The following is a 24,724-nucleotide window of genomic DNA, read 5'->3' on the forward strand; positions in this document are numbered from 1 at the left end:
GAGATTGCAACCTCATACTTTTCTACAGAATGGAAAAGCAGATGAGGTTGAAACTTTTCTACAACGTGTTCTCTAGCAATTAAAATTGCGAATTATAACTGCAATTATTATAACTAGAAACTAATTGTTGTCTCCAGTGTCAAAAATCGCGTAAAAGATTGCTTTAAGCCAATTTCCTACAACACGAATCGTTTTTTTTAAACAAATAAAGTAATATTAATTTTTTTTGCAACTTTTATCTGTGTATAAGACCACAATGCAGAACTCAAAGTGAATTACTTAAAGTGTTATTTATAGAAGTGTTTTGAAGTACACTCAATATTAAACCGATTGTCGGCATAGAAATTTTATTCTTAACAATTCAGTAAAAAAAATTTTAATTTTTTGATGAAAAGTATATTATTTAAAGAAAATTTCAGTAATTAAATGACAACAATTTTTTTTTTTTTTTTAAACTTTAAGGTTATTTTTAATATAAGAAAGAAGTTAAATCATCCTCTCATCTCTCTTCAAATCATCCTCTCATCTCTCTCCAAATCATCCTCTCACCTCTCTTCAAATCATCCTCTCATCTCTCTTCAAATCATCCTCTAATCTCTCTCCAAATGTTATTTTAAAGGTTATGAAGAAAACGAAATAAAGTTTTTTTGCCTACCACCTAACCGCGCACATTTAACTCGGCTTGGCATAAAGTCAGGTGAAAATAATCATTTGCTGGCTGCACAAAGACATCTCTTGAAAAAAAATATTTTTCAGAAATATTATTAATTTGTTTATCTGCTTTTCTCTTGAAAATCTTGTGATAAAGAAGCTCTGCCCAGCTAACACAAAACGTTCAAGAAACATTCGTAGAACGTTAGAAACGGTCGGGCACGTTCTAAGAACGTTCTAAGAACGTTTCCAACGTTCTTTGAACGTACTTAAACGTTTTGAATTAGCTGGGTGGAAGCTTTAAGATTTTCTTATAGGACAAACTTAGCAAAAAATAAGCAAAACTAGGATACCTTTAATCTTAAACTGTGTTTAAATAATCTTTTACTTAATACATAATGTTTTTAACAGGGTAATAATACATATCTTAAAAAGCTCTTAAAAAACTCAAGTTTTAAAAATTTTTACTTTTGATTTTATGGAACCCTTTCAAAAACCTATTTTGACCTCCCCTGGTCGATATTTTCTATCTTTTACATTAGGCGCCGAATTGGCTCGCTACACTGACAATTTATCATTTCTTCTTTTTTTAAATTTAAAAATTTTTAAAAAGACAATTTTTCAACTTTAATTTTCTTACTTCTTTGATGACACTAAAAGAGTTGCGATTATTTTTTTACAAAAGCCGAAGAATGCAAAAAAATCTGCCAATCAAATTGTTGCAGTTTTTGTCATCATTTTCTTAAACGATAATATCTAAACAATTTTCAATTTCCATTTTATTTATTAAATGAACCGACGGCCCGCTTGCCCAACTTTGCTTCTAATGTGTATCTTTCTCTAACGTATAACTTCATTTACTATAAGAAGCTTTACCGAATAAATCGATTTTCAACGAGTACATGCATTCTTTAAATCTTCTGTAAAATTTCATTAACATTAATTAATTAACTTCTCGTGCTAACAAAAATTACAAGAATCTTCATTATTCATCGAATATTGCGCAGCACTTCTAACTAGACATCTAGGCTAGCCTGTATTTTATATTAAAGATATATAGAACTGATATGTCGATATGATCAGTGCTAATTTACAATTTACAGATTGTTATATAATCTAGACTTCTCAACAACAATGATTGCGTTGCCATTCGTGTTGTACTAGGAAAGAAAAGAGAAATGCTCTTTTAAAGATAAGCTTCTAAATAGAGCTCCCTTTTTCTAGATAAATTTTTCTTTTTTGTCGAATATAGTAAAACGATCGAGATGATGTCGATTTTTAATTTAAATACATGTCTTTTTTAATTCTCTACGAAAATATTGGCTTCCTTATTCGGTAATGTCACCAATATGAAATTAGCGCCAGAAACGGATGCGCTTACTTGCTTTCTTATCCTGTCTTAAGATCTTTCATTATTTTGTTTAAGAAATCGAAATTATGCGTGTCTTGCTCAGACATGATTTTATCACTATCTTGGTCACTTGACATAGGAATTTCTACTTCTTCTCCTGTTGTAGGGTGGTATATTGTGGGGCAGTCTTTTTGACACGACATCGCAGGACATTTGTCTGTAAGCCTCTGCTTACAGTTTGCGTATTTTCCTGCACGAGTCTTGTTACTTGCTTCGTTCAACCAACACTCTAAAGCCTGGTTAAGAGTCACTCCATGAATTTTGATGCCTTGAAAAACGGAACTAAATGAAAACATATACGATATCATGTATATTCTGTCATGTAATATATTTATGTCATATAATATATTCTGTCACATTCTATATTTTCCTTGCTAGGAAAATTTTATACCACCCTCGTTTTATATTTAAGTTTTGGTAAATTTACAAAATTGTTCTCCCTTGTATGCACGCAGTTTGTTTTTTTCTGATAATTTAAAAAGGCGTTTTTCTTACCAGCTCGTTAATGCTGTATGGGAGATGCATGAAGGGGCGAATAAACCACTAAAAGACAGAAAAATATTTACTAATATTGTTCGAAACATAATAATTTTGAAAAAGGTTTCTATTAATGTAAAAAAAATTACTGTTTCTCATCGCTAGCTTTTAGCAACTCTCTCATCTTTTCTCCAAGTTTTAGAATAAAAGCCATGTTCTCAGCCTGAAAAATTTCTTCTAAATGCGTTTCTAAAGCTCGGTTATCAGCCATTATTTGCACTGTATCATACAGCCACTGGAACATGAATATCGGAGCTAAACAAAGGTTTATACGTCAAAATGCTTTTATTTAAAATGTTGTAAATATTGTTGTAAATACTGTTTAAAACAGACATTTATGACATCAATTCCAGTATCTAAGAAAATGTTTGATGTTCTGGACAAGTAAGAGAAAAAAAAATTTAATAAAAACTTTTTTTAAATGCTTTTTTTTTAACTTACTGTCCAGAGTATGAAGCATATTTTCTGCAAACAAGCACCGGTATCCTTTGTCGCAAGAGGGGTCTAATAGGGCATCCCAATATCTAAACAATAATATAAAGATATACAGAGAAAATAACAATTTTCGCGCAAGATTTAATTAAACAAAAAATCAGTTGTACCTGGTTGCAAGCTTAAGTTGCAAATGGGAGTTATTGCAGCCGTAACTTTCGTCAGACTTACAATCCGGATTTAATGAAGCTTCAAGGAAATAGGCTGAATCAATTACACCTCTAACTTCCATATCTGGTTTCAGTTTCTGAACAATTTTTGCAACACGATCAACATTTTGCAGCACACCAATACCTCCTGCACTAAAAATTAAAAAATAAGGTTTGCACTACTTTGCAGCAATGTTTGAAATTACAAATATTAGGAATAGTATAGGTGAAGACCATGAATTTCAGTGGTAGTTAAAATATTAAAGAATGAAAAAAGGATTTAACTACCTGCTACCCGCCAGTATCAACAAAGATGCTTTTATCAAGCGCTGATTTAACAGCTCTGTAATGACCTTCATAAGTATTTTTGATCCATGAAAAGCAATCTCACCACCTTTAAAAAACTGGTAACTTTTAAAATATTTTTATAACATTAAAAAATAAAGTATCTATAAGTCAAATCTTAGTGCGGCACTCGTAAGACAAACGGGAAACCCACCTACTGACGTAACTTGATTTGTATTTCCTAGCCAAAAGTCGCTAGAACAATAAGGAACGTATCTAAAAAATAAATATGTTTTTAAAAACAATTTATATGAACTTTTCAACTTTATACAATATATATATATATATATATATATATATATATATATATATATATATATATATATATATATATATATATATATATATATATATATATATATATATATATATATATATATATATATATATATATATATAATTATTTTGTATATAAAATATTTGTATTTCTATCATATTTTTGTAAATGAAGTATCATATGAACAGAACCATCGGGATTCAATGGGCAGGCTGGACATTTGCACAGGGCCCCAAGCTAAAATGGGTCCCAGACTCTCGACCACCACATTCTATTAAAATGACTAGGTAATACTTGCATAGTCACACTTCTTTTCTAAGGGGCCCCGTGCGGGCGTTTTCTCCTGTACACTCTGATTTGGTACGACTGCTTTTAAAAAATGAAAGATATGTGTGGACTGTACAGCTTTCTCTTCTTCATGAAAAACATGAGCCAAACAAAAAGAAAAAACTACAAGGGAGGTGTAGAATCTTTGAAAAAATAGTTCAAGATATTGAAGCAGACGACGTAGTTTTGTAATCTCAGCATTACAATGTATCTCATCCTTGCACTCTGATTTCAATCGAAATAAAAATTTCAATTGAAGCGTATTTTATTTGCAGGTCTTTGGACATGGAAGATCTGGTAGCTGCATATGTCCATGCTAAAACTGGCAAACTTCTGTAAAACTGGTGTTTGAAAAAAATCAACTGTGTTCATAGTTGTTGATTAATACTGTTTAGGCTTGTTTTAGACTTAATTGTTTCTTTATATTGATTGCTTAAATAAATATATGGTCTTGATGTGCATTACTTAAAGATAAACAGTTATTTTGTGAAGAGTTAAATACTTTGCAAAGCTTGATAATCATAATATATGGTTACATAACATGTTACGCATATATAATATTGTATCCACAGTATATGTTTATGTATGTATGTATTTTAAACTCTTTATTTTTTAAGTTGTTAAAATCCAATCCAAGAGTTGCAATTGAAGATTAGCTACGCAAGTGTTTGTGTACAACATTATGCAAGTATTCGTGTACAAGATTGTAAATAGTCGAGACTTGTCTTTATAGGATTAAACAATAATTTTAAAAGAAATTATTGTTTACATTTCTGGAAACATTTTGTTATAAAAGACACATAACCTGTAAATTAATAAAAAATAAAATAATAATAATTGACAATTGCTGTTCATATAGTTAAACTTTTACAAGTCTGATTAAATTGTCCGTTGAAAGTTGGATGTTGTGTATATAGGGCCCCAATAGTCCTTTTTGCAAGAGGCCCCCATAGTGTCTAGAAAACGGCTCTGCATATGAATAAGGTTCAATCGAGAAAAATTTATATATTTGTATATTTTATAACGCAAGTTAAAGAAATTTATTTTTACATGAAATTATAGATAAAAAAGACAATTATAACTTACACATGATTATAATTGTAAAATAAAGGATTCATATCTGATCTTGGATGCAGCATTCCATCGCCTGTAAACGGGAAAAAAAAAGATTGAACTCACGTTTAAAACAAGCATTGCACGTCATAATTTATTTGATGTTTATATTTAAAAATAGTCGTAACAGTGGAAGAGAAAAAAAGCAGTTGGAGAGCATTTTTTGATGTTTGTTAAGCTACCCCCGTTTAAAATTGCACAGCGACTCACTCACCCCCGTTTAACATTGCACAGCGACTCACTCAAGAACTTCTTACCTAAATATTCTTAGGCTGATGATTGCGATTACTGAAATATTTGATTTACACGACGAAGTGTGTCACCATTACTCCAAGTGTCAAGAATTTACTAGCTTTTTGGTTTTAATTTTTTTTTTTAATTTTCCCATAAAATAAAAAAATCCGAATGGATTTTGTTAAATAGTTTTATGAAACTTTAAAAACAATAGGCATAAATTTTTATTCACAAAAATGACATATTTAACCTCAACAACAACAGTCTATTTAAAGGTTACCGTTTCGATATTCTTGCCACAGTTTAGACGAAGTCATTGAGAATAAGCTTGAGTGATTCATTCGAGTCGTACAAGAGGCTTCGTTGTGGCAAAACCAACCTCCTACATTAAAAAATGAGTTGAAAATATAAAAACTTACTTTGCTGTTGAAAATGTATCAAGTTTAAATATGATAAAAGTAGAAATAAAAAATATTTATGAAAATAAACTGGCACAGTGCGTGCTTAACAAGCTACCTTCCAGATAAATGATCCACTGTTCACTTTTCGGATTTTCTCGGATATAATATCTAAATCAATTTTAAAAGATGAAAATAAAAATTTTAAACGAATTGAAAAAATAAAACTGTAACAAATTTTTTTTTTTTTTTTTTTTTTTTTTTTCTTGCAACTCTTTGGCAAAGTTTTAAAAATCGTAAAATTTGTTAAAAAAAATTAAAAGAAAGAAAAATTATGATTGCAAACTGCACAGAGAAAAAATTCCGCACCCTGCTTTTGATCCATCGTTACATGTTATTTTGTCATCCGTTAAAAATACTCTTTCCATTCTTTGAGCCAACTTGTTTAACTCTGATACGCAATCTCCCATCTTATCTGGAGCATGCATTAAACATCGGATAGGGATGGCAGCTGACAATCGCATAAGAATGCAACATACAATAAATCGAAAGATATACATTCTAAAATAAAATATTTTTGCTCCATAGTTATATTTGTTTGGTCAGTTATAGTATAAAACTTGAAGATAAAGCCAGCATTATTAAATCATTAAAACTAAAATGGATGTTAAAACCATATATAAGAGTAGCAATTTTTTTTGAAAATAGCAAGATTTTTTTTACGCATATTGGAACAATATATGGAATCACTTGGCTCGCGAAAAATATTTAATCTAAATTTTTATTTATTCTATAAGTTTAAGATAAAAATGGCGAGGCCTGCAAATTTTATTGTTGACACGCTGCTTTTCAGCGATCGTTATTGAAAGCTCGATATTAATAACAGCCTAAAACCGGAAATGCCTAAAAACATTTTCTGTGAGGTGTTGTTTTACGTGTTATTGACATCAGACGCGGAATAGAGTATATGGCCATATTGAGGGTGACACCACCACAAAAGACTTGCAGTATCTCCAAAAAGGTGTCAGTTTATAACTTTAATCGTTTTCTATGATTTAAACTTTATTTGAAACTCAAGAAAAGTTTCAAGTAGCTAGAATCATTTGATGAACCAAAACCATTAAAAAGAATTTTGCTAAGGAAACAAAAGTGTTTAAACAAGATGCAATCAATTAAAAGAAAATTCAAAGTTTTTTGAACTTACGACTTCGTTTCTGATGAAAGTATTATACTTGCAATAAGTAGAAGAGCAAAAAATAAAAAATAAACAATTTAGCTACCTTTAATTGCTTTTATAAGTTTCTGCTGAATTTCAATAAGAGAAAGTCAATGGAGAACAGCGGCACCAATTAAAATATATTTAGATAACGGTCTGATGAAACGAATCGATCGTTGACGGTAAAGGTTTGAACACGTTATAAATAATAGAACTGAGATTAACAAAGCCTTTTTAAGTGTTCACAAAGATAAGTCTCAATCCAATTAGTGCCAAGCAGAATACTCTGCTAGTCGCCAAGTATTGCAATAGTGTTTTGTTTTGTTTTGTTTTGTTTTTATTGTTCTTTTTTTTTTTTTTTTTTTTTTTTTTTTTTTTTTAATTATTGTTAAAGGTGGAAAGAAAAAGAAAATATTGAAAATTTACAAATCCCTGGTTTTCTTTTCCGTAATAAATACGGACAGGTACGTCATAAAAGATTAATTCTATTTGTTTATATTTTGTGATATTTGAAGTTTTTTTAGATGATAAAGAATACTTATTCGCAATTGGATGTTATACTTGTTCCTACGTTTTGACACGCTTTTGACTGATCTTTAGTAATTCTGCGAAAAGATTTTATAATTACCGAAGTCTTAAATTTTGTTTCTGCCCCAATAAATATTTGATTTTACGGATAAAAAAGAATTCGGTCAGTCTTTGTTACTTATCAAACACACATCGCGTCTATTATTTGGACACGAGCAAGCGTTTTTCATTTATTTTTGCCGCCGCTTTTTGCAGATCTCAATAATGACTTATTTCGTAATAAGTCATTGTGGAAATGGTTCTTTTAATCAAACTTTATTATGTTTGGTATCTTGTTTTATCGCCTCTTGCTCTGGTGAGTACACAAAAAAATTGATTCTTTCCAACAGATTAAAAAGAAAATCTTAATGAGGAGATATTTCATTTTTTGTCTTTTTATGAATGAAGACAAAGAGACTGAGGTTCTTTGTTAAAAACTAAATACTACAGATAAAAAATGAAAAGGATGTTTTTTCATTTCAATATTCATTAAAAGGCTCCTTTTCCACATACGGTTACGGTTTACATTAACAATGGCATAAGTCGCAATTGATTAACTATATCATGCGGATCAATTGCGTTAACTCTAGAAGTAGAGCCAGTGGATGACAATAAAGTAAACATTTTTTAAAAAATTTTTAATATAAACAAATTATTTTTTTAACATGCTGGGGAGGTTGATTAGTACAATAAAGTGAATTCGAGTTAAGGTGAAAATCCGCATTGTAAACAGTTTGTAATTGCGATGATATAAAACTCAGCTGTTTTCGTTTAGTTTCAAAACAGACGTCATTTAGGCAAGTTGTATTCAAAAACTTTTCATAATGGTAAACTACATCTTTAAAAGCCCGGTATTACGTACATGTTTGTTTTTAAACCGAGAGGAGTCAATTAATAACAGCGATTGTTTTTATTTGCTAACTGGACTTTAAGTATTGCTCTCTCCAAACTCTCTTTTTTCTTTTTTTACTTTAATGGTGTTCTTTATTACGATTTCTTTTCTATTCCTTGTGTCCTCATTCTTTTATTTCCTAAAAATGAGCTCCGAACAACTCTCGTGATTCTTTAGTAGCTCTCCCTTTTGGACTTCTAATTGCATTTAATAATCGAACCATCAGGTTTCATAAGATCAAAACCTAAAATCAGGTTTTAGATGAACAGAAAGGTGCTTTCTCTTATTATCCGTACCTTCTCTTATTATCCGTACTTTCTCTTTTTATCCGTTGTAAGAGAAGATGAACAGGTACTTTCTCTTATTATCCGTTGTAAGAGAAGAATTTAAGCTCTGAAACATTTTTGTAGTACAAATAAGAATTTAAAAATTTATTTGGATCAAATCTTTTAAACCGCTCTCTTTATATACTATACAAAGTTATCGAACTTCACGCCAAGATTCGTTTTATCGTATCGAGCATCATGCCAAGATATATATTTATCTTCCCCCACATAGTTAAGAAGATCTATTTATCAAGTGCACATTACGTTTCAAAAGCATAAAGTGATGTTTACTATTTAAAATTTCTATAACATGAACTTAATACACACAGTTTTCACAATAAATATTATTTATAAATTTGTTATGTTGTATAATGTAAACCAATAATATTATTTTACTTCCGAAATATCAAATAGGAAAAAATGTAAACAATTATTTGTTTTTCAAATTTCAGAATCAGTTAAAGAAATTTATTTTTACATAAGGAGTTCAAAACATTTTTAAAACGTCATATCTTAATTATTTCTCCCTTGTTTTGTCCGAGTTTCTGGTTGTCCGAGATAAAAAGAACGCAAATAGGTTGTAGCAGTTTTTTTTGAAGAAAAATCTTTCACAAATCTTTAAACACTGTAAGATTTGTGCTAACTACATATGTATTAGTAAATCTGTACGCATCAATGCTCTCCTGCGAGCAAAACACCTGCTAAACAACAACGTTTCACATCGCTTCACTTCATTTTAAAAGAGCTACTTTATTGCAAGAAATTATTGCTATTTAAAACCAAAATATATATTTTAATGCAAAAAATATAAGTATTTATCTATTTAAAGGTATTTATGAGATATTTCATCAAACTTACTATGCTGGGTTAGAAAAAAAGATAACCCTCGGTACTGCAGCATGTTCAACAGGTTTATGTTGTTAGTATGCATCTTTATAGCGACGTTAGATATTACTTTTGCCAATAAAAAGCATCACCATAAATCTAAAAAAAAAATCTATCGTGAAGATGTCATTAAAGTCTCTCACGAGTATAAAGATGGACGCTTTGCTAAAAGACCAAATTTCAACGCTCGTCAGCTTACGAAAAATGACAAAATATATTTAGGAAAGTTAGAAGACGCTTTGCAGAGCAAAGAAGGAAAGTTGTTATATACAAACTCTTGGGCTGTTCAGCTCAATCCAGCAGAAGTTGCCCAAGCAGATAGAATAGCCGAAAAACATGGTTTTGAAAATTTAGGACAGGTAATCTATTTTCGTCTTCCACTTTTTCTTGCTTTTCACGTTTTTTACCCAGGTATATGAAATATGATAAAATTAAAAAACAACAACAAACAATTAAAGAAAAAAGCGGGAAAAAGTTTAAGGTGAAAATTAGTCCAGCATTTGGGATTTATCTTCATTTTTTTTTTTTTTTAACTATTTTTGATTTGATTTTATCTTTTAATGTTTGTTGGCACTTTGATAAAAAAGTAAACGCGCAAGAAGTTCGACCACAGTCACATCCTTTACATAATTCTTGGTATAGTCTCAGTTGCGATCGTCTTGATAAGATGTCTTATATGGATTTACATTCGAAATTAGCAGATATTTGCACTTTCCTCGAAAATTAATCCAGGCGGAAATAATTTATAACGTATCTTCCGCAATATGCCAAAGAACAGAATGGTGACGTTAAATCAAGGAATTAAAATCCTACAAAATTTAAACTAAATTAAATATGAAAGAAGAAAAAGTGTAAGAAAAAATTGTTTATTGAGAGTTCATAAATGAACTTAGTTGTTTAGAGCTCGCGTTTTCTTTATCAAATATTAGTGCTTTTTACGACGCGTGCTCAAACCAATAGGAGTACAAGTGAACAAAACAGTTTAACTAACTGAACAGGTTTTATATCGCATTTTGCCTAATAATCTCGCAGAAAGATTTTGAATGTTAAAATCTGAGGCAAGATTAATTTTGAGACATGAGGCTATTATATAATTAAAAGTCCAGAGAAATGAGAGATTAATTAAATAGCTTTAATTTTTAAGAGACAATTAGTCGCCGCGGTATTAATTCATTAGGGAGGTGCACATTTAAAAGAAATGTACAAACTACCCTCGTTCTCGCTTATATAGATTAATAGTTTAAAAGATATAGCACTTTTAATAAAGTTCTTTCTTCAATTTGAAAACAGAGATGCAATCAAAACAATGAGAATCTTACTCCTACCCTTTTCAATGGATGAGAAAAAAAGACGTGATGGTATCTATTCCCAGACTCCGACGTAAAGAAAAAGTAAAAAAAAGCAAGATATTTAAGAGGTTGGGTGGAGGACAGGGGAGAACTGAGACACCCAATGCAGCTACTCATTTTGTAAGCAGAAAACTTGCAAACAGATTTCTGCAGCCCTTGACTATCTATCAAAAAAGTGTTCTTGTACCTTTTGATTTGTTTTGTATAATTTAACAGATAATAATATAATTTAACATGAGCACGGAGAGTCAAATCAGTTTGTTTTTTTGCTTAAATTCTTTAATATCCTTTAAAAGAGATTAACTATTAAAATCTCACTTAACATATTATTTCAATGTCATGCTAAAAATATAAAAAATATTACTTAACAGCACTCTTTTACAAATAAACTGAAGTGCACACAGCAAAAAAAAATTGTCGGAGAGATTCGTTTGAGATATTGGAATTATTTTTTTTTAATTTTATGACATACTCAAACACTCAATACGGATTCGAACATTATTGAACTTTGTTTACACTTGCTGAAAACACTTGTTTTTTTACATGAGGAAATTGAGATTTCTCTGGTACGGTCAGCTTAAGATCACCGTGTTTAAAGCATTCTAAGAAACCCAAACTTGAGGTTTATCTCTTTGTTTGAAACTCAACCAGCCTTGGCATGTAAAATACAGTTTACTGCACCAGTTGGTATTCTAGCAACTGCATATTTTATGGTGTCAGTGTTGTTCTAGGTTGGACTCGAGGTTTGAGCACAAGTATTACGATTTAATGGTCGCTGGGTATATTTTAGTGTAACCTATAATGTAAATACAGTTTTTGATATTTTAAGAAACGCTTTAAGAGTATTTTTGGAGACCTTGTTTTTTACAGTGAGGACCCATTTTCTATATATCTTTAAAATTCTCCAATTCAGTTTGGTTGTCTTACTATACAAATGTAATTTGTAAAGTAAAGATAATTAAAAAAAAAAAAAAATGATCTTCAAATGATATCAGATTTATCTTTAAACTTTTGTTGTCATTAAAAGTAAAACCCTTTGTGTAAAAGTGAATTTACCATCCTAAACACACAAAAATAACTTTTTGTTTAGTTTTGACTACTAAACATTTTGATGAGTTATTTCTAGTACTTAAATGTAAATGGTTTATTACTATATATCAACTCTATGTTTTTGACTCAAAATACAATTAAGAAAAGTTAAGGTATTTAGCTATATAATAATATACAATCTTTTTCATTATTATGTCATGATCTGTTCTCATCAATAACCTCAACAATCCAAAATAGTCTTTATTAAGATAATTAAATCTACTGATTTTCAGTTGCTTTGATTTTCTTTCTAAAACAAATTGTTATTTGCTGTTATATATATATATATATATATATATATATATATATATATATATATATATATATATATATATATATATATCCAATAACCTTTTGCCTTACTCTTAGCTGAAATATATAAATATAGCTACCTGTAAAAAGTAATATCTTCATAGTTTAATATACCAATAATATTGATTGCTTTTGCAAGGATTTACATAGATTTGTGTAAGATATAATAGTAGCTTAATACTTTAAAGTAATAAAAGATCTGCTTAAATCTTTAGGGAGCAACATTTTAATAACATTTTAACAATAAAGTTGTTAAATATTTGCTGTCCATTTGTTTCAAAACTATTTAATTTATAAAAAAAATTCCCAGAATTTTTTCACTAATCATGCTTCTTGAGCATCTTCTATAGAATGTAATGAAATCTTGTTAATACTTATCTCCAACTCAGTGATGATAATTTAAATAAAGTTTGGTTACTTTTAAAGGCAAAAAGAAATGTAGGAATATGTGTAATTATACGATACTGACTACTGCAGCAATCATATGCAAAAAATACCTAATATTTTGTAATAAGACATTATTTGATACTCGAATTGTTTAAGGTATTGAAGGAAGTAATGAAATAAAGGAAATAAATGTTACACATGATTGATATATTATTTAACAAATGTGTGTATATTTTCTATTCATTTCATTCTGCTACAAAGTATTTGTATTATATATCACTAGATTTAAGACTTATGACATAATTTGTAATATATTTCTGGCTCAGATTGGAAATTTAGAAGGATTCTTTCATTTCAAACATAAAAAATCAAAGAAGAGATTTAAGAGAGCATTACATCAAACAACTAAAAAACTACTTGAAGAAAATCATGTAAGTTTCATTATAACTAGTTTATACAGAAAATACTAATAGTGTTAATAGTGAAATAAACATCTTATAAATGTTATTGATTGTCATACTTCAGGTCCTATGGGCAGAGCAGCAGCATCTTCTCGATAGACGCCGTAAAGATGGAATACCTACAGATCCAAAATTCAAAGAGCAGTGGTATTTAGTAAGTGTCTATTGCTTTACTTGTTGCCTTCTGACTGGTAAACTATATTACATAAGTTAATTTTTTATATTTGATATAAAGTTATAATGTAAAAATGTTTTATCCATAAGAAATTGGGATAAAATTTAGTTTTTTATTTAATGACCATGTTAAATTGAAATACATTTAATTAAGAACTGTAAATTGTTTTTCTGAACAAAAAGTGAATAAAAAATGGTTTTTTAAGACCATAATAAGGATGTAAAGAGTAACCTTTTTACTCTTCAATTTTTTAAAAACTTAACATAACTGATTTTAGCTATTGAATATTTTTTTAAAATGTATAATCATAGTTATATAGAATTTAACCGTAAAAAGGTAATTACTTTAAATTCTTGTTATGGTCCAACAAAGCCATTTTTTACTTTTTATTCTAAAAAATAATTTAACTAGTCTAACTAAATAACAACCAGTCTAACTAAAGATCAATTTTAACTTGAGCTGTTATAGTCATCACAATAATTTTTTTTATTAAATAAAGAAAAATATGTTTACAATTTATGATAAACTGTCTTCATTGCAGTTTTAATTTTAAAATAAAAGCATAATTGAAGATAAATATCCTCAATTACCATTTAACTGGTAATTCAATTGGTAAGAATTCTTAATATTAAAAGAGTTTAATACTGATAAACTGATAATCTCATTTGATCTTTTGTCAAATGTTTATGTTTTTTTTTTTTGTTTTTTGTTTTTTTTTTGACATAAAATTTTAAACATGCCTAAAATTAAGAAACTGGTCTTTTGGCTGAAAAAAAGAGAGAAATCAGCAAAGTAGATAGACACTGATGCTAACAAAGTAAATGACACTGACTATAACAAAGTAGATAGGCACTGATTATAATAAAAGAACTTAAAGAGATGAGTTAGCAGGAAAAAAAAAAAAGGGAACAAAGGATAAATGAGAAATACGCAGATCCCTGCACAGCCTCTGTGGAAATCCCTATATAACTGTAAATTAATATCAAAGCCTTAAATAAGTATTTTTCTAGTTAAATTTCAAAACAAAAAAGACCTAAAATTTCTTTTGCAATAAAAAAAGTATAGGTTGTTTAACCCTCTGATTTACATCTATCTACAGCAACAAAATTGTCTTAGAACTTCTCATAAAAATCTTCAATTTATATTTGTAAAACTCTGTTAATGTTATTCTGCACAAAATTACTTGTAAAAAGAACAAAAAAGCAATAATAATTTAGATTTAGTATGATTAATACTAAGAGTATTAAACATCTTTTATGGTTGTTGTTTATTTGCTGAAAGGTAATGACTGCAACTGATTGTCTAATGACACTTGGAAATTATTAGATAAAAAGGTTAAGTATGATAGTTGAATGAGTGGCTAGGGTGAGTAGGTGGTCAGTGGTAAGATGGCCAGTGGTAATGAATGAAAGTAGAGTCTATATGTGAATAAACTTTGGATAAAAATTTATAGTTTAATGTAAACTAAAAAAAAGTTTTTTTTTAGCTCAATAATGGTCAATCAACCGGTCCATCTGGAGTTGACATAAATGTAAGACCTGTTTGGGAACAGGGTATTACAGGAAGAGGAGTTGTTGTAAGCGTGTTAGATGATGGTAAGAGATTTTTTGAGGCTTATTTGTAAGGTTTTTTGTTTTAAAAAAAATAATATTTTGTTTTATTTTTTACATTTTTTAGGTGTTGATCATAATCACCCTGACCTCAGAGATAACTATGTGAGTAAATTTATTTTAGTTTACATAATTTTAACAAACAGTTTTAAAATGTGAAATTTTAATTATTTTTTTAAATTTAAGGATCAAAAAGCCAGCTATGATTTTAATGACATGGATGCTGATCCTAAACCCAGAGATTCTGATCCAGATAATTGGTTAGTAGTAACATTTTTATTTCTGATGCAGTTGCTTTTTAATTTCTAATGCAAGAAATATGTTATCCTATATTAGGGTTATCCTATGTAGTTACATCACATTAGATTGTTTATCTTAGAGCTATCCCATATAAAAAAAAATATTTTAAAAATAGTTGGAATATAAAATCCTTTTGAAAAAATATTGCTCATAAACATTTTGTGTAGAAATAAAAGGTCAGAGAAAATCAGAGTTGTAATGTTTTAAAGAAAATGCAATAAAGATAAAGTTTCTTTTTAATAAAAACCATGTTTAGCAGCATCTCTACCTACGTTTAGCAGCATCTCTACCTACGTTTAGCAGCATCTCTACTTAGGCTATGATGCATTCACCACATCTAGTTTGCTAGCAGAAAAGCAAAGTTTGGTAACAAATATTACCAAGCTCATCTATGCCATTTTTTCTTGTAATAAATTGCAAAGGCTTATTGTTATAATTTAAGTAATAATGTAATATAACACTCATGACGTCACTTCTGAATATTTCTGACGTCTTCTGAATATTACAGTTATTAGTAACGCTATTTATAAAACCTATTATACATACCGTTATTAGTTACGCTATCTTATATACAATGAATGTTTGTGGTTCTTGTATAGCCTTTTTTCTTATATTTGATAAAAGCCAAAATATACATGAAAGACTTTTTTATTATGGTTTACAACACTTATCAAGCATTAAGATATTCATCAGGTCACTTGAATTATTCTTATCATAAATGGTTTTAGCAAAGTTCTTTTATTAAACTAAAATTTTGTCAACCAATCAAAGCACAATCTATTTTTGCATGTGACACTAAACATATTTAAACTTTTAAAAAGTTTTAAAATGCTTCAAAGTATTAAAAAGATAGTATTTAACTTTTCCTTTTGCAAAAATTTAAAGATGTTCAACATGCATTTAGCAAGTTTAAATGTTTTAAATGGTTTATACTTTTAGTTATGGATTGGTAGCATAAGAGATACGCTAGAGAAATAGTTTTAGTATTAATAATCTTTTCAAAAAAATGTTTCTCATATTTAGAGAAAGGGTAGAGTAGGTTAAAGGTTCTGAAAGTTTTGCAATGGTTTTCATTAAATACTGATTGATGGTACTTATTCTTACTGAATCTGTTTAAAATACTGTTGAAAAATATGATCCATAAAGTATAGGATTGATAGGTTAAAAATATTGATATGTTAAAAACATGATTGATAGAGTATTGAGTAAAAATTTGGTTACTCAAAAGTAAAGACTAAATATATCCTTATTTGAATTTCAAGATAAAGAAAGGGGCAAGTTAATATTTTTGGTTATTCTTGTCTGGGGAAAATGGCCAGTTAGTAAATTTGATTCCTCTTGCCTAATTAATTGATAATTAGTAATACTTCGAAGCTTAAAATTTGTTTCTATTTATTCTGATGCTACTTTCTTTAAGCCATGGGACACGGTGTGCTGGTGAAATAGCAGCAGCCGCTAATAATTCTAATTGTGGTGTAGGTGTTGCTTATGATGCCAACATTGGTGGTATGTTTAGTTTAGTTTTTGATAAGCCAAGATTCTGCTAAAGACATCATTTTTTAATTTTTTTTTTTTTTTTTTTTTTTCAGGTGTTCGAATGTTAGATGGACAAGCCACTGATATATTGGAAGGAAGCTCTTTAAGCTTTCAGTCAAACTACATTGATATCTATAGCAATTGTTGGGGACCAAAAGATGATGGAAAAACATTTGGAAAGCCTGGCCGTTTGGCTCAGGAAGCGCTTATGAGAGGAGCCTTGGAGGTGAAAATATGTTATTTTTGTTTTCATTTTAGACACTTTATTTAACCTTTTTGACTCTTTATTTATCCTTTAGTTTATATAAATAATAAACCCTTTAATTTACTATTAACTTTCACTGTATTTCAGTGAAAATTGATAATAAATTAAAATTTCTTTTATAAGTTCTTTTATAACTTTCACTTGGATTGTAGGATATATTTTAAAACTTTTTTGTGTATTTGTAATACAACTTAAGAACAATTGCAAAAACATTAATTTAGGGTCGAAATGGTAAGGGCAATATATATGTTTGGGCTACAGGAAATGGAGGCTTGACTGATGATGATTGTAACTGTGATGGTTACACTACATCAATTTTTACAATCTCTATTGGTTGTATCAGTGATCATGGGTTGTCAGCATATTATACAGAGTTGTGCTCATCAACACTTGCTGTTACATTTAATGGAGGTTCACATCGTGAGAAGGAAGAGAACAAAATGGTAAGTGCATTATAGTATGGATTACCAATAAATTGCCACTTATGGAGTAGAAAAATAGATTTTATTGCTCTACATTATCTCTATAGTAGCACTTTAACATCTAAAATTGATGAATCTAGTAATGAACATGAATGAATTCTTTAATTGTGTTTACATAGATAACCACAGACTTACATGGCAAATGTACTGATGAGTTTAAAGGAACATCATCTTCTGCCCCACTTGCTGCTGGGATTGTTGCACTTGTTCTCCAAGCAAAGTAAAATATTAAGTTAAGTTTAAAAAAAAACGAATTTAAAAAAACTTGGCGCAAAGAATTTAAAAGTAAAGAATGTTTAAAATATTTTGTAGTTTCTCATTCTTATGTTAAAGATAATTAATTTTTTTTTAACAGTCCAAATTTGAGTTGGAGAGATGTTCAACATTTAATAGTGAATACTGCGCAAGTGACGAGTCCTGTTGACGAGGGGTGGATGGACAATGGAGGTGGATTTCATTTCAATCATAAATTTGGTTTTGGCCGTTTAGATGCCGGTAAAATGGTAGAAGCTGCAAAACACTGGCGAAACGTTCCAAAACAAAGAAGGTGTAATGGTCCTTCCAGTAATTCTGTTCAGTAAGTTTTTCAGTTGTTTAATCTGTTAATTTAATCTCATGTGTTACATATACGAAATTGGTTACTTGTGTTTGTTTTTAATTTTTTATTCTTAGAGAGATTCCTGCTGGAGGTACTCTCTCAATTACTATCGATACAATATCGTGTGAAGGATCAGAGAAAGAAATCACAAAATTAGAACATGTAACACTCACTGTTTCCTTTCAACACCGTCGTCGTGGTGACGTCAGCATTGATTTATTTTCCCCCATGGGTACTAGAAACGAAATGTTATCAACGCGGCGCTATGATGATAGTGATAAGGGGCTTCATGACTGGACATTTATGACTGTTCACAATTGGGGCGAGAGTCCTAAGGGTATATGGACCTTAAATGTTACAGATAACATCTTAGCATTGACAAGTAAAGGGTTTAATTTGAATGGTTATTTACAGCATGATACTAGCAAACAGGAGCCAGATGTCGAAGATTTGGAAGAAGAAGTAAGATACTATTGTTCTGTAATAATATTGTAATAAAGGTACTGCATTAAAATTCTTTTTGTCTGAAAAAAATTAAGAAATAATATTTTGCTTATGTATGTTTTAATTAAACAGGTAATTGATGACGAAAAGAAGATGAGAGATTTAGAAGAGAAAAAGAAAAAAAGAAAGGAAGCTGAAAATTCTTCAATTTTAGATGTTCCTTATCCTGATGGTGTTAGAAAACGAAATAAGATAAGAACTTACTCAATAAAAACAGATGAGTTAGATGAAGACAGAAACATTTTACAAAAAGGTGATCATTTATGAAAGTTTGAGCTATTATCTTCTTATTATTTTCTTATAATTTTCTAACTACTTTATTTAATTTGAAACATTATAATAGTGGATTATTAGACGATGTAAGTTTCATTTTGTAGATGCAGAAATTTTATCTTTGTTACACGATTCTGCTAAGAAGACTGTTGTAACCGACAATAACGATTTAGGCCTTCAAAGTACAGAAAGTTACGGAGAAGGTAACGGAGACGTTAGTGCTGTTGAAGGAGAAAAAATTTTTCAAAACGCCGATGATTTGTTCGGGAAATCAAATATAAATAAAGATGTGAATGATGGTGAAAATGATCAAGTGTACGGCTACGACAGAAACTTTGCTCAAATTCAAAAAATTCACGATAAAGAAGCGTCTAAAAGGACTGGGCTAACTTACCAAGATCCTCGTGTTCAAGTTCAAGAAGAAACTGGCTCTCAAAGAGTCCAAGTTAGTAACGGTTTTCAAGAACCTTTCCTACCGTCGCTCAATGCCAATGGTAGAGTTAGTTCCGGACAACTCTTAGAATGGAGTTTATGCTTTTATGGCACCGGGCCAGAAGAAGAAAATAATTAGTTCTATTGAATTTTTCACACAAATAACTGAAAAAGTTTCATACCTCTTCTGTGCTCCATATGGTTTATTAAAAGTATAAATATCGGCTTTATTTTGCTGTTAAAGTTAGCTCGGTTCAATCTTGCTATTAAAAATAGGATAGACTTATTTTTTTAGTGTATATATAATTGTTAAGAAAATGTTTTCGATAAAATGCGCGAAAGCGCTCTTTCACTATCCTGTATCTGACTGATATGAAGAGGTATCCGTACCTTTCATATGAAGACTGATATGAAGAGGTATCCGTGCCTTTTTTTATGAAGACTGATATGAAAAGGTATTCGTACCTTTCATATGAGCATAAGCCTGAATAAAGTTTGAGTTAAGTCCAAAAAAAAAATTATGAGTTACCAAAAACTGTAAAAAATCATCGACACAGCCTTTTTCCTTACTTCCATCAAAGTAATTGTTTGAGAAAATTATTGCGATGGATATCGCGAGGTTAGAATTATTTTGTTCTATCTCCCATTTTAAAAGTTGGGAGAAAATGAGTTGTTAATTTTAGTTAAAGATAATAACTTTTAAAATACGCATTATTTTTTAAATTTTTTTCTAAATAATTTGCTTAAACATAAATTATTTGAAGCATAAGTTATTATTTTTTTAAAAATTTTAGCTAAAACTTTAAACAACTTTTACTTTTAGAAAAAATCCAAAACTTTCTCCCAACGTTTAAACTTGGAGATATAACAAAATAATTCTAACCTCGCGATATATTATTTCTGAGTCAGCTGTAAATGTTCAAACTTTAACCTAGGATCATAGTGATAGATCCAAGTCTAACTCATAGATTTACAATACTTAAAATTAGTTATTTTTTTTTTTTTAGTTTTTAGTTATTTTTTTTTTAGTTATTAGTTATTTTTTTTTTTTTTTTTTTTTTTTTTTTTTTTTTTTTTTTTGCGGCATCGTAAGAGCAAGACGTGTTTTTGAAAAAATTTTCAATATGGAAGTTACAATGAAAAATATTGAAAAACTAATAACCAACAAACTGGAAGAACAAAAAAAAGGTATTCTTAGTGAAACTATCAACCTTTTAAAAAAACAGGAAAAGATATTTAGCGATATCATAAGTGCAAATCTAAAAATATTAACAGATCGGCTTGACAAACTTGAAAACGAATTTAATAAAAGCAAATCGAATGTTAAAATAATTGAAAAAGACATCAATGATATAAAGGAAAGCATCAACTTTCAGGAAGAAAATTTCTTAAAAAAATTATCGGAAACAAACAGTCTGATGGCTAGCGAAATTAACAATTTTAAAAAAAAAAATATTGACCTTGAAAATCGTTCACGCCGTAATAACCTAAGGATTGATGGCTTATCTGAGCTGCCCATGGAATCTTGGAATGACTGTACAAAGAAAGTTAAAGATCTATTTAGAAATAAACTGGAAATCTCTGAAGACGTAATAATTGAAAGAGCTCACCGCATTGGAAAAATAAATGAAGATAACTCTCCAAGAACTATAATAATTAAACTACTAGACTTCCAAAATAAAAATAAAATCTTAACGCTATCAAAAAAACTCAAAGGAACCGGAATATTCATTAATGAAGACTACGCGAACGAAACGATGGAAATAAGAAAAAAGCTATGGGAAGATGTTAAAAGATTCCGAAAGGAAGGTAAATTTGCTATAATCAAATATGATAAAATATTCGTCAGAGATTTTCGTAAATAACTTTATTTTTAAAAAAGTACTTAATCGAGATATGTGAAATAGTTCTGTACATTTTTTATTATGCTAGCACGTTTTGATTTATCGCACTTTACGCTATGACTGACGCAAACATAAATAAAACAATAGATTTTGAAACGCTGCGTTTCAATGCCTTCGAAACTGCTAATAATATTTTACTAAACGATTTTTACGACTCTGATGCGCAAATTTTTCACAGAAATAATTTTGATTCGAAATATTTTGAAACTGAAACTTTTAAAATTGAACTCGAAACTTTAAAAAATAGTTTTACTGCAATACACATAAATATAAGAAGTATAAATAAAAATTTTGATAAACTAAAACACTTTCTAATAGATTGCAATTACTCATTTAGTATGATTTGCATAACCGAAACGTGGTGTTCTGATGAATTACTTCAAACGAACACAAATTTTCAAATTCCAAATTATAAACTAATATCTTTTGAAAGAAAAACAAATAAAAGGGGAGGAGGGATCGCAACGTATATCCGAAATAATCAAGTGTTTAAAGTAAGACAAGACCTCTCTATCTCTGATACTGATAGTGAAGTCTTTACTATTGAGATAACGGGTAATAAATCAAAAAGTATTATAATTTCCACTTGCTATAGACCTCCAGAAGGTGATATAAATAAATTTACAAATTTTTTTAATGAAATCTTTCTCAAAATAAATGATAAGGGAAAAAATATTTTCTTTATAGGGGATTTAAATATTAACAGTTTAAACTACAAAGAAAACGCTGATACTAAACTCTTTTTTGATAATCTGTTTCAATTGTGTATCCTCCCAATCATCAACAAACCTACCCGAGTAACCCCAACCTCCGTTTCTGCTATAGACAATATATTAACAAATACATTTCTAGAAACCTCTTTAAAAGCAGGAATTATCAAAACCGATATATCAGATCATTTTCCTATTTATTTTTCATTATCTCAAGATCTAAAAACCTTTAACAATACCAAAACCAAAATTTATAAAAGAAAAATCAATCAAATCTCTATCAAAAATTTTAAAGACTCGCTATCTATAGTAAATTGGGATGGAGTATATCAAGAATGTAACCTTGGACACACAAACTCCGCATACAATTTGTTTATTAATATTTTTCTAGACCACTACAATAAACATTTCCCTGTTGAAGAGAAAGAAATAAAGTTAAAACATTTAAACTGCCCATGGATAACTAACGGGATTAGAAAATCATCAAAAACAAAACAAAAATTATATATCAAGTTTTTAAAAAACAGAAATGAAACTAACTTAACTACATACAAGGAATACAAAAATCTGTTTGAAAAAATTAGAAAGAGTTCTAAAAAAATATATTATTCAAAACAACTACAAAAAAGCAAAGGTGATATTAAAAAAACCTGGAACATATTGAAAGAAATAATAGGTAAAAACCATACAAAATCAAATGATTTACCTGATAAAATTATCGTTAATGAAACTGAATATATCGACAAAAATTCTATCGCTGAAAACTTTAATAGCTTTTTTGCAAACATAGGCCCTAACATGGCTTCAAATATTCAATGCCCTGATATCTCCTTCGAAACCTATATCACAAACCAACATCTCTGTTTAAATATTTTCTCTGGACTAAACCATGAAGAACTAGAAATTGCAAAAAACTCACTTAAGACGTATAAGGCTCCTGGGATAGACGACATTTGTAGCTATATAGTTGTAAATGTGTTTTCAGTGATAAAACAACCAATATATGAAATATTTAAATCTTCAATTATTACAGGATCTGTACCGAATAAATTAAAAATAGCTAAGGTAATACCAATATTAAAAACCGGAGATTCATTTACACTAAATAACTACAGACCAATCTCAGTTCTACCTGTATTTTCAAAACTTTTGGAGAGAGTAATATACAATAAACTGTATAAATATCTAACAAATAACAAAATCCTAAATGAAAAACAGTTTGGCTTCCAAAAGCAACATTCAACCGAACACGCAATTCTAGATCTTATTAATAATATAAATAACTCCTTTGAAAACAAAAAATACGTCCTTGGAGTCTTTGTTGATTTATCTAAGGCGTTTGACACAGTAGATCACGCTATTTTAATTAGGAAAATGGAAAAATATGGGATAAAAGGTGTTGCACTAAACTGGTTCAAAAACTTTTTACTAGACAGAAAACAATGCGTTATTGCTCATAAAAAAAAAGCTTCAAAATTACTCAAAATAAAATACGGTGTCCCCCAAGGTTCCATTCTTGCACCTCTCTTGTTTTTAATATACATAAACGATCTTCCTAAAGCCTCGAGTAAATTGGATGTCATAATGTTCGCAGACGACACTAATTTATTTTATGCATCCTCATCTATTACAGAACTTTATGAAACTACAAATACTGAACTTGAAAAAATAAACAGTTGGTTAAAATCTAACAAATTATCGCTAAACACAGAAAAAACCAAATACATTCTTTTTCATCCTAACTTTATAAAAATACCTTCCGATTTACCTTCGTTAAATATAGATAATAAAGAAATAGAGAGAACCCGAGCAACTAAATTTCTAGGGATACTTATTGATGAGAACATCTCTTGGAAATCACATATAGATATTTTAAATACTAAAATATCAAAAAACATTGGTATCCTTTACAAAGCAAGTTCTATACTGTCTCCTGATAATTTATAGTTCTTATACTTCTCGTTCATACAAAGCTACTACATATACGCTAATGTTGCATGGGCGAGTACACATAGATCCAAACTAACCACACTATATCGAAAACAAAAACATGCTGCAAGAATAGTTTTTAATAAGGATAGACTCTCGCATGCTGAGCCACTATTAAAAAATTTGAAAGCATTAAATGTATATCAAATCAATATATTCCAAAATTTGTTATTTATGCTCAAATATAAACTTGGACTTGTTCCTTCTCACTTTTCAAAGAATTTCTTTCAAAATAGCAACAATAGATACCATACCAGAGGAACGGGAAACTTCAAAGTACCTTTCCAAAAAACTACTCTCTCGCGCTTTTCTATTTCGTACCGTGGTCCTTGTCTATATAACAAATTAGTATCCAAAAATACCCAACTGGAAAAATCGAATAACTTAAATACTCTGAAAACATTATTAAAAGATCTTATTTTAAACACTAACAACTTTATGAACTTTTATTAAGCCTAAAACATTCAAAACTATATATAAAACTAACTTTGTTCCGAAACCAATATCAACTCTAATAACTCTAAAAAC

General features: G+C 29.2%; 4 protein-coding genes across 5 annotated transcripts; 3 read left to right on the top strand and 1 right to left on the bottom strand.

Annotated features, from left to right (window-relative positions):
* Window positions 1–1,268: 1,268 nt before the first annotated feature.
* LOC145180379 (palmitoleoyl-protein carboxylesterase notum2-like) lies at window positions 1,269–7,507 on the bottom strand. Of its 2 annotated transcripts, none has more exons than XM_090083237.1 (12): window positions 7,215–7,507; window positions 6,304–6,495; window positions 6,053–6,105; window positions 5,817–5,918; window positions 5,276–5,336; window positions 3,740–3,801; window positions 3,529–3,634; window positions 3,202–3,393; window positions 3,041–3,123; window positions 2,689–2,854; window positions 2,558–2,605; window positions 1,269–2,344 (listed from the first exon to the last, which is right to left on the bottom strand). In XM_090083237.1, the coding sequence occupies exons 2-12, from the start codon at window positions 6,492–6,494 to the stop codon at window positions 2,041–2,043; spliced, it is 1,368 nt and encodes a 455-aa protein (XP_089939363.1). In that variant the 5' UTR covers window position 6,495; window positions 7,215–7,507; the 3' UTR covers window positions 1,269–2,040. The 2 variants fall into 2 exon arrangements, with proteins under 2 accessions (XP_089939363.1, XP_089939362.1); XM_090083236.1 differs by having other exon boundaries at window positions 7,139–7,231.
* Window positions 7,508–9,653: 2,146 nt separating this feature from the next.
* Window positions 9,654–19,945, top strand: LOC145201998 (PC3-like endoprotease variant B). Its single transcript, XM_080074867.2, has 14 exons — window positions 9,654–10,179; window positions 13,284–13,388; window positions 13,483–13,572; window positions 15,080–15,188; window positions 15,271–15,308; window positions 15,390–15,463; window positions 16,921–17,009; window positions 17,093–17,265; window positions 17,526–17,747; window positions 17,906–18,006; window positions 18,142–18,363; window positions 18,459–18,846; window positions 18,961–19,141; window positions 19,266–19,945. Exons 1-14 carry the CDS (start codon window positions 9,835–9,837, stop codon window positions 19,730–19,732), a joined length of 2,604 nt encoding a protein of 867 aa, XP_079930993.2. The 5' UTR covers window positions 9,654–9,834; the 3' UTR covers window positions 19,733–19,945.
* Window positions 19,946–20,657: 712 nt separating this feature from the next.
* LOC149890816 (uncharacterized) lies at window positions 20,658–21,570 on the top strand. The gene is made up of 2 exons (XM_090083252.1): window positions 20,658–21,402; window positions 21,526–21,570. The coding sequence occupies exons 1-2, from the start codon at window positions 20,718–20,720 to the stop codon at window positions 21,555–21,557; spliced, it is 717 nt and encodes a 238-aa protein (XP_089939378.1). The 5' UTR covers window positions 20,658–20,717; the 3' UTR covers window positions 21,558–21,570.
* Window positions 21,571–21,581: 11 nt separating this feature from the next.
* On the top strand, window positions 21,582–24,194 carry LOC149890817 (uncharacterized). The gene has a single exon (XM_090083231.1). It carries the CDS (start codon window positions 21,836–21,838, stop codon window positions 24,152–24,154), a length of 2,319 nt encoding a protein of 772 aa, XP_089939357.1. The 5' UTR covers window positions 21,582–21,835; the 3' UTR covers window positions 24,155–24,194.
* The last annotated feature ends 530 nt before the right edge of the window (window positions 24,195–24,724 follow it).

Source organism: Hydra viridissima, unplaced genomic scaffold (assembly GCF_058129835.1).
Source record: "Hydra viridissima isolate aposymbiotic clone 2 unplaced genomic scaffold, HvirCarnegie_v1 scaffold_3, whole genome shotgun sequence".
NCBI lineage: Eukaryota > Metazoa > Cnidaria > Hydrozoa > Anthoathecata > Hydridae > Hydra > Hydra viridissima.

Excerpts from the sequence above, each read along its gene's own strand:
- LOC149890817 (XM_090083231.1), top strand. The coding sequence starts at position 21,836 with ATGATTTGCATAACCGAAACGTGGTGTTCTGATGAATTACTTCAAACG.
- LOC149890816 (XM_090083252.1), top strand. The coding sequence starts at position 20,718 with ATGGAAGTTACAATGAAAAATATTGAAAAACTAATAACCAACAAACTG. Across the intron at positions 21,403-21,525 it reads TAAAAGATTCCGAAAGGAAG|CACGTTTTGATTTATCGCAC; the intron begins GTAAATTTGCTA and ends TTATTATGCTAG.
- LOC145201998 (XM_080074867.2), top strand. The coding sequence starts at position 9,835 with ATGTTCAACAGGTTTATGTTGTTAGTATGCATCTTTATAGCGACGTTA. Across the intron at positions 13,573-15,079 it reads TCAAAGAGCAGTGGTATTTA|CTCAATAATGGTCAATCAAC; the intron begins GTAAGTGTCTAT and ends GTTTTTTTTTAG. Across the intron at positions 19,142-19,265 it reads CAGAAACATTTTACAAAAAG|ATGCAGAAATTTTATCTTTG; the intron begins GTGATCATTTAT and ends TTCATTTTGTAG.
- LOC145180379 (XM_090083237.1), bottom strand. The coding sequence starts at position 6,494 with ATGTATATCTTTCGATTTATTGTATGTTGCATTCTTATGCGATTGTCA. Across the intron at positions 3,635-3,739 it reads AAATCAAGTTACGTCAGTAG|GTGGTGAGATTGCTTTTCAT; the intron begins GTGGGTTTCCCG and ends AGTTTTTTAAAG. Across the intron at positions 2,606-2,688 it reads AAAGCTAGCGATGAGAAACA|TGGTTTATTCGCCCCTTCAT; the intron begins GTAATTTTTTTT and ends TCTGTCTTTTAG.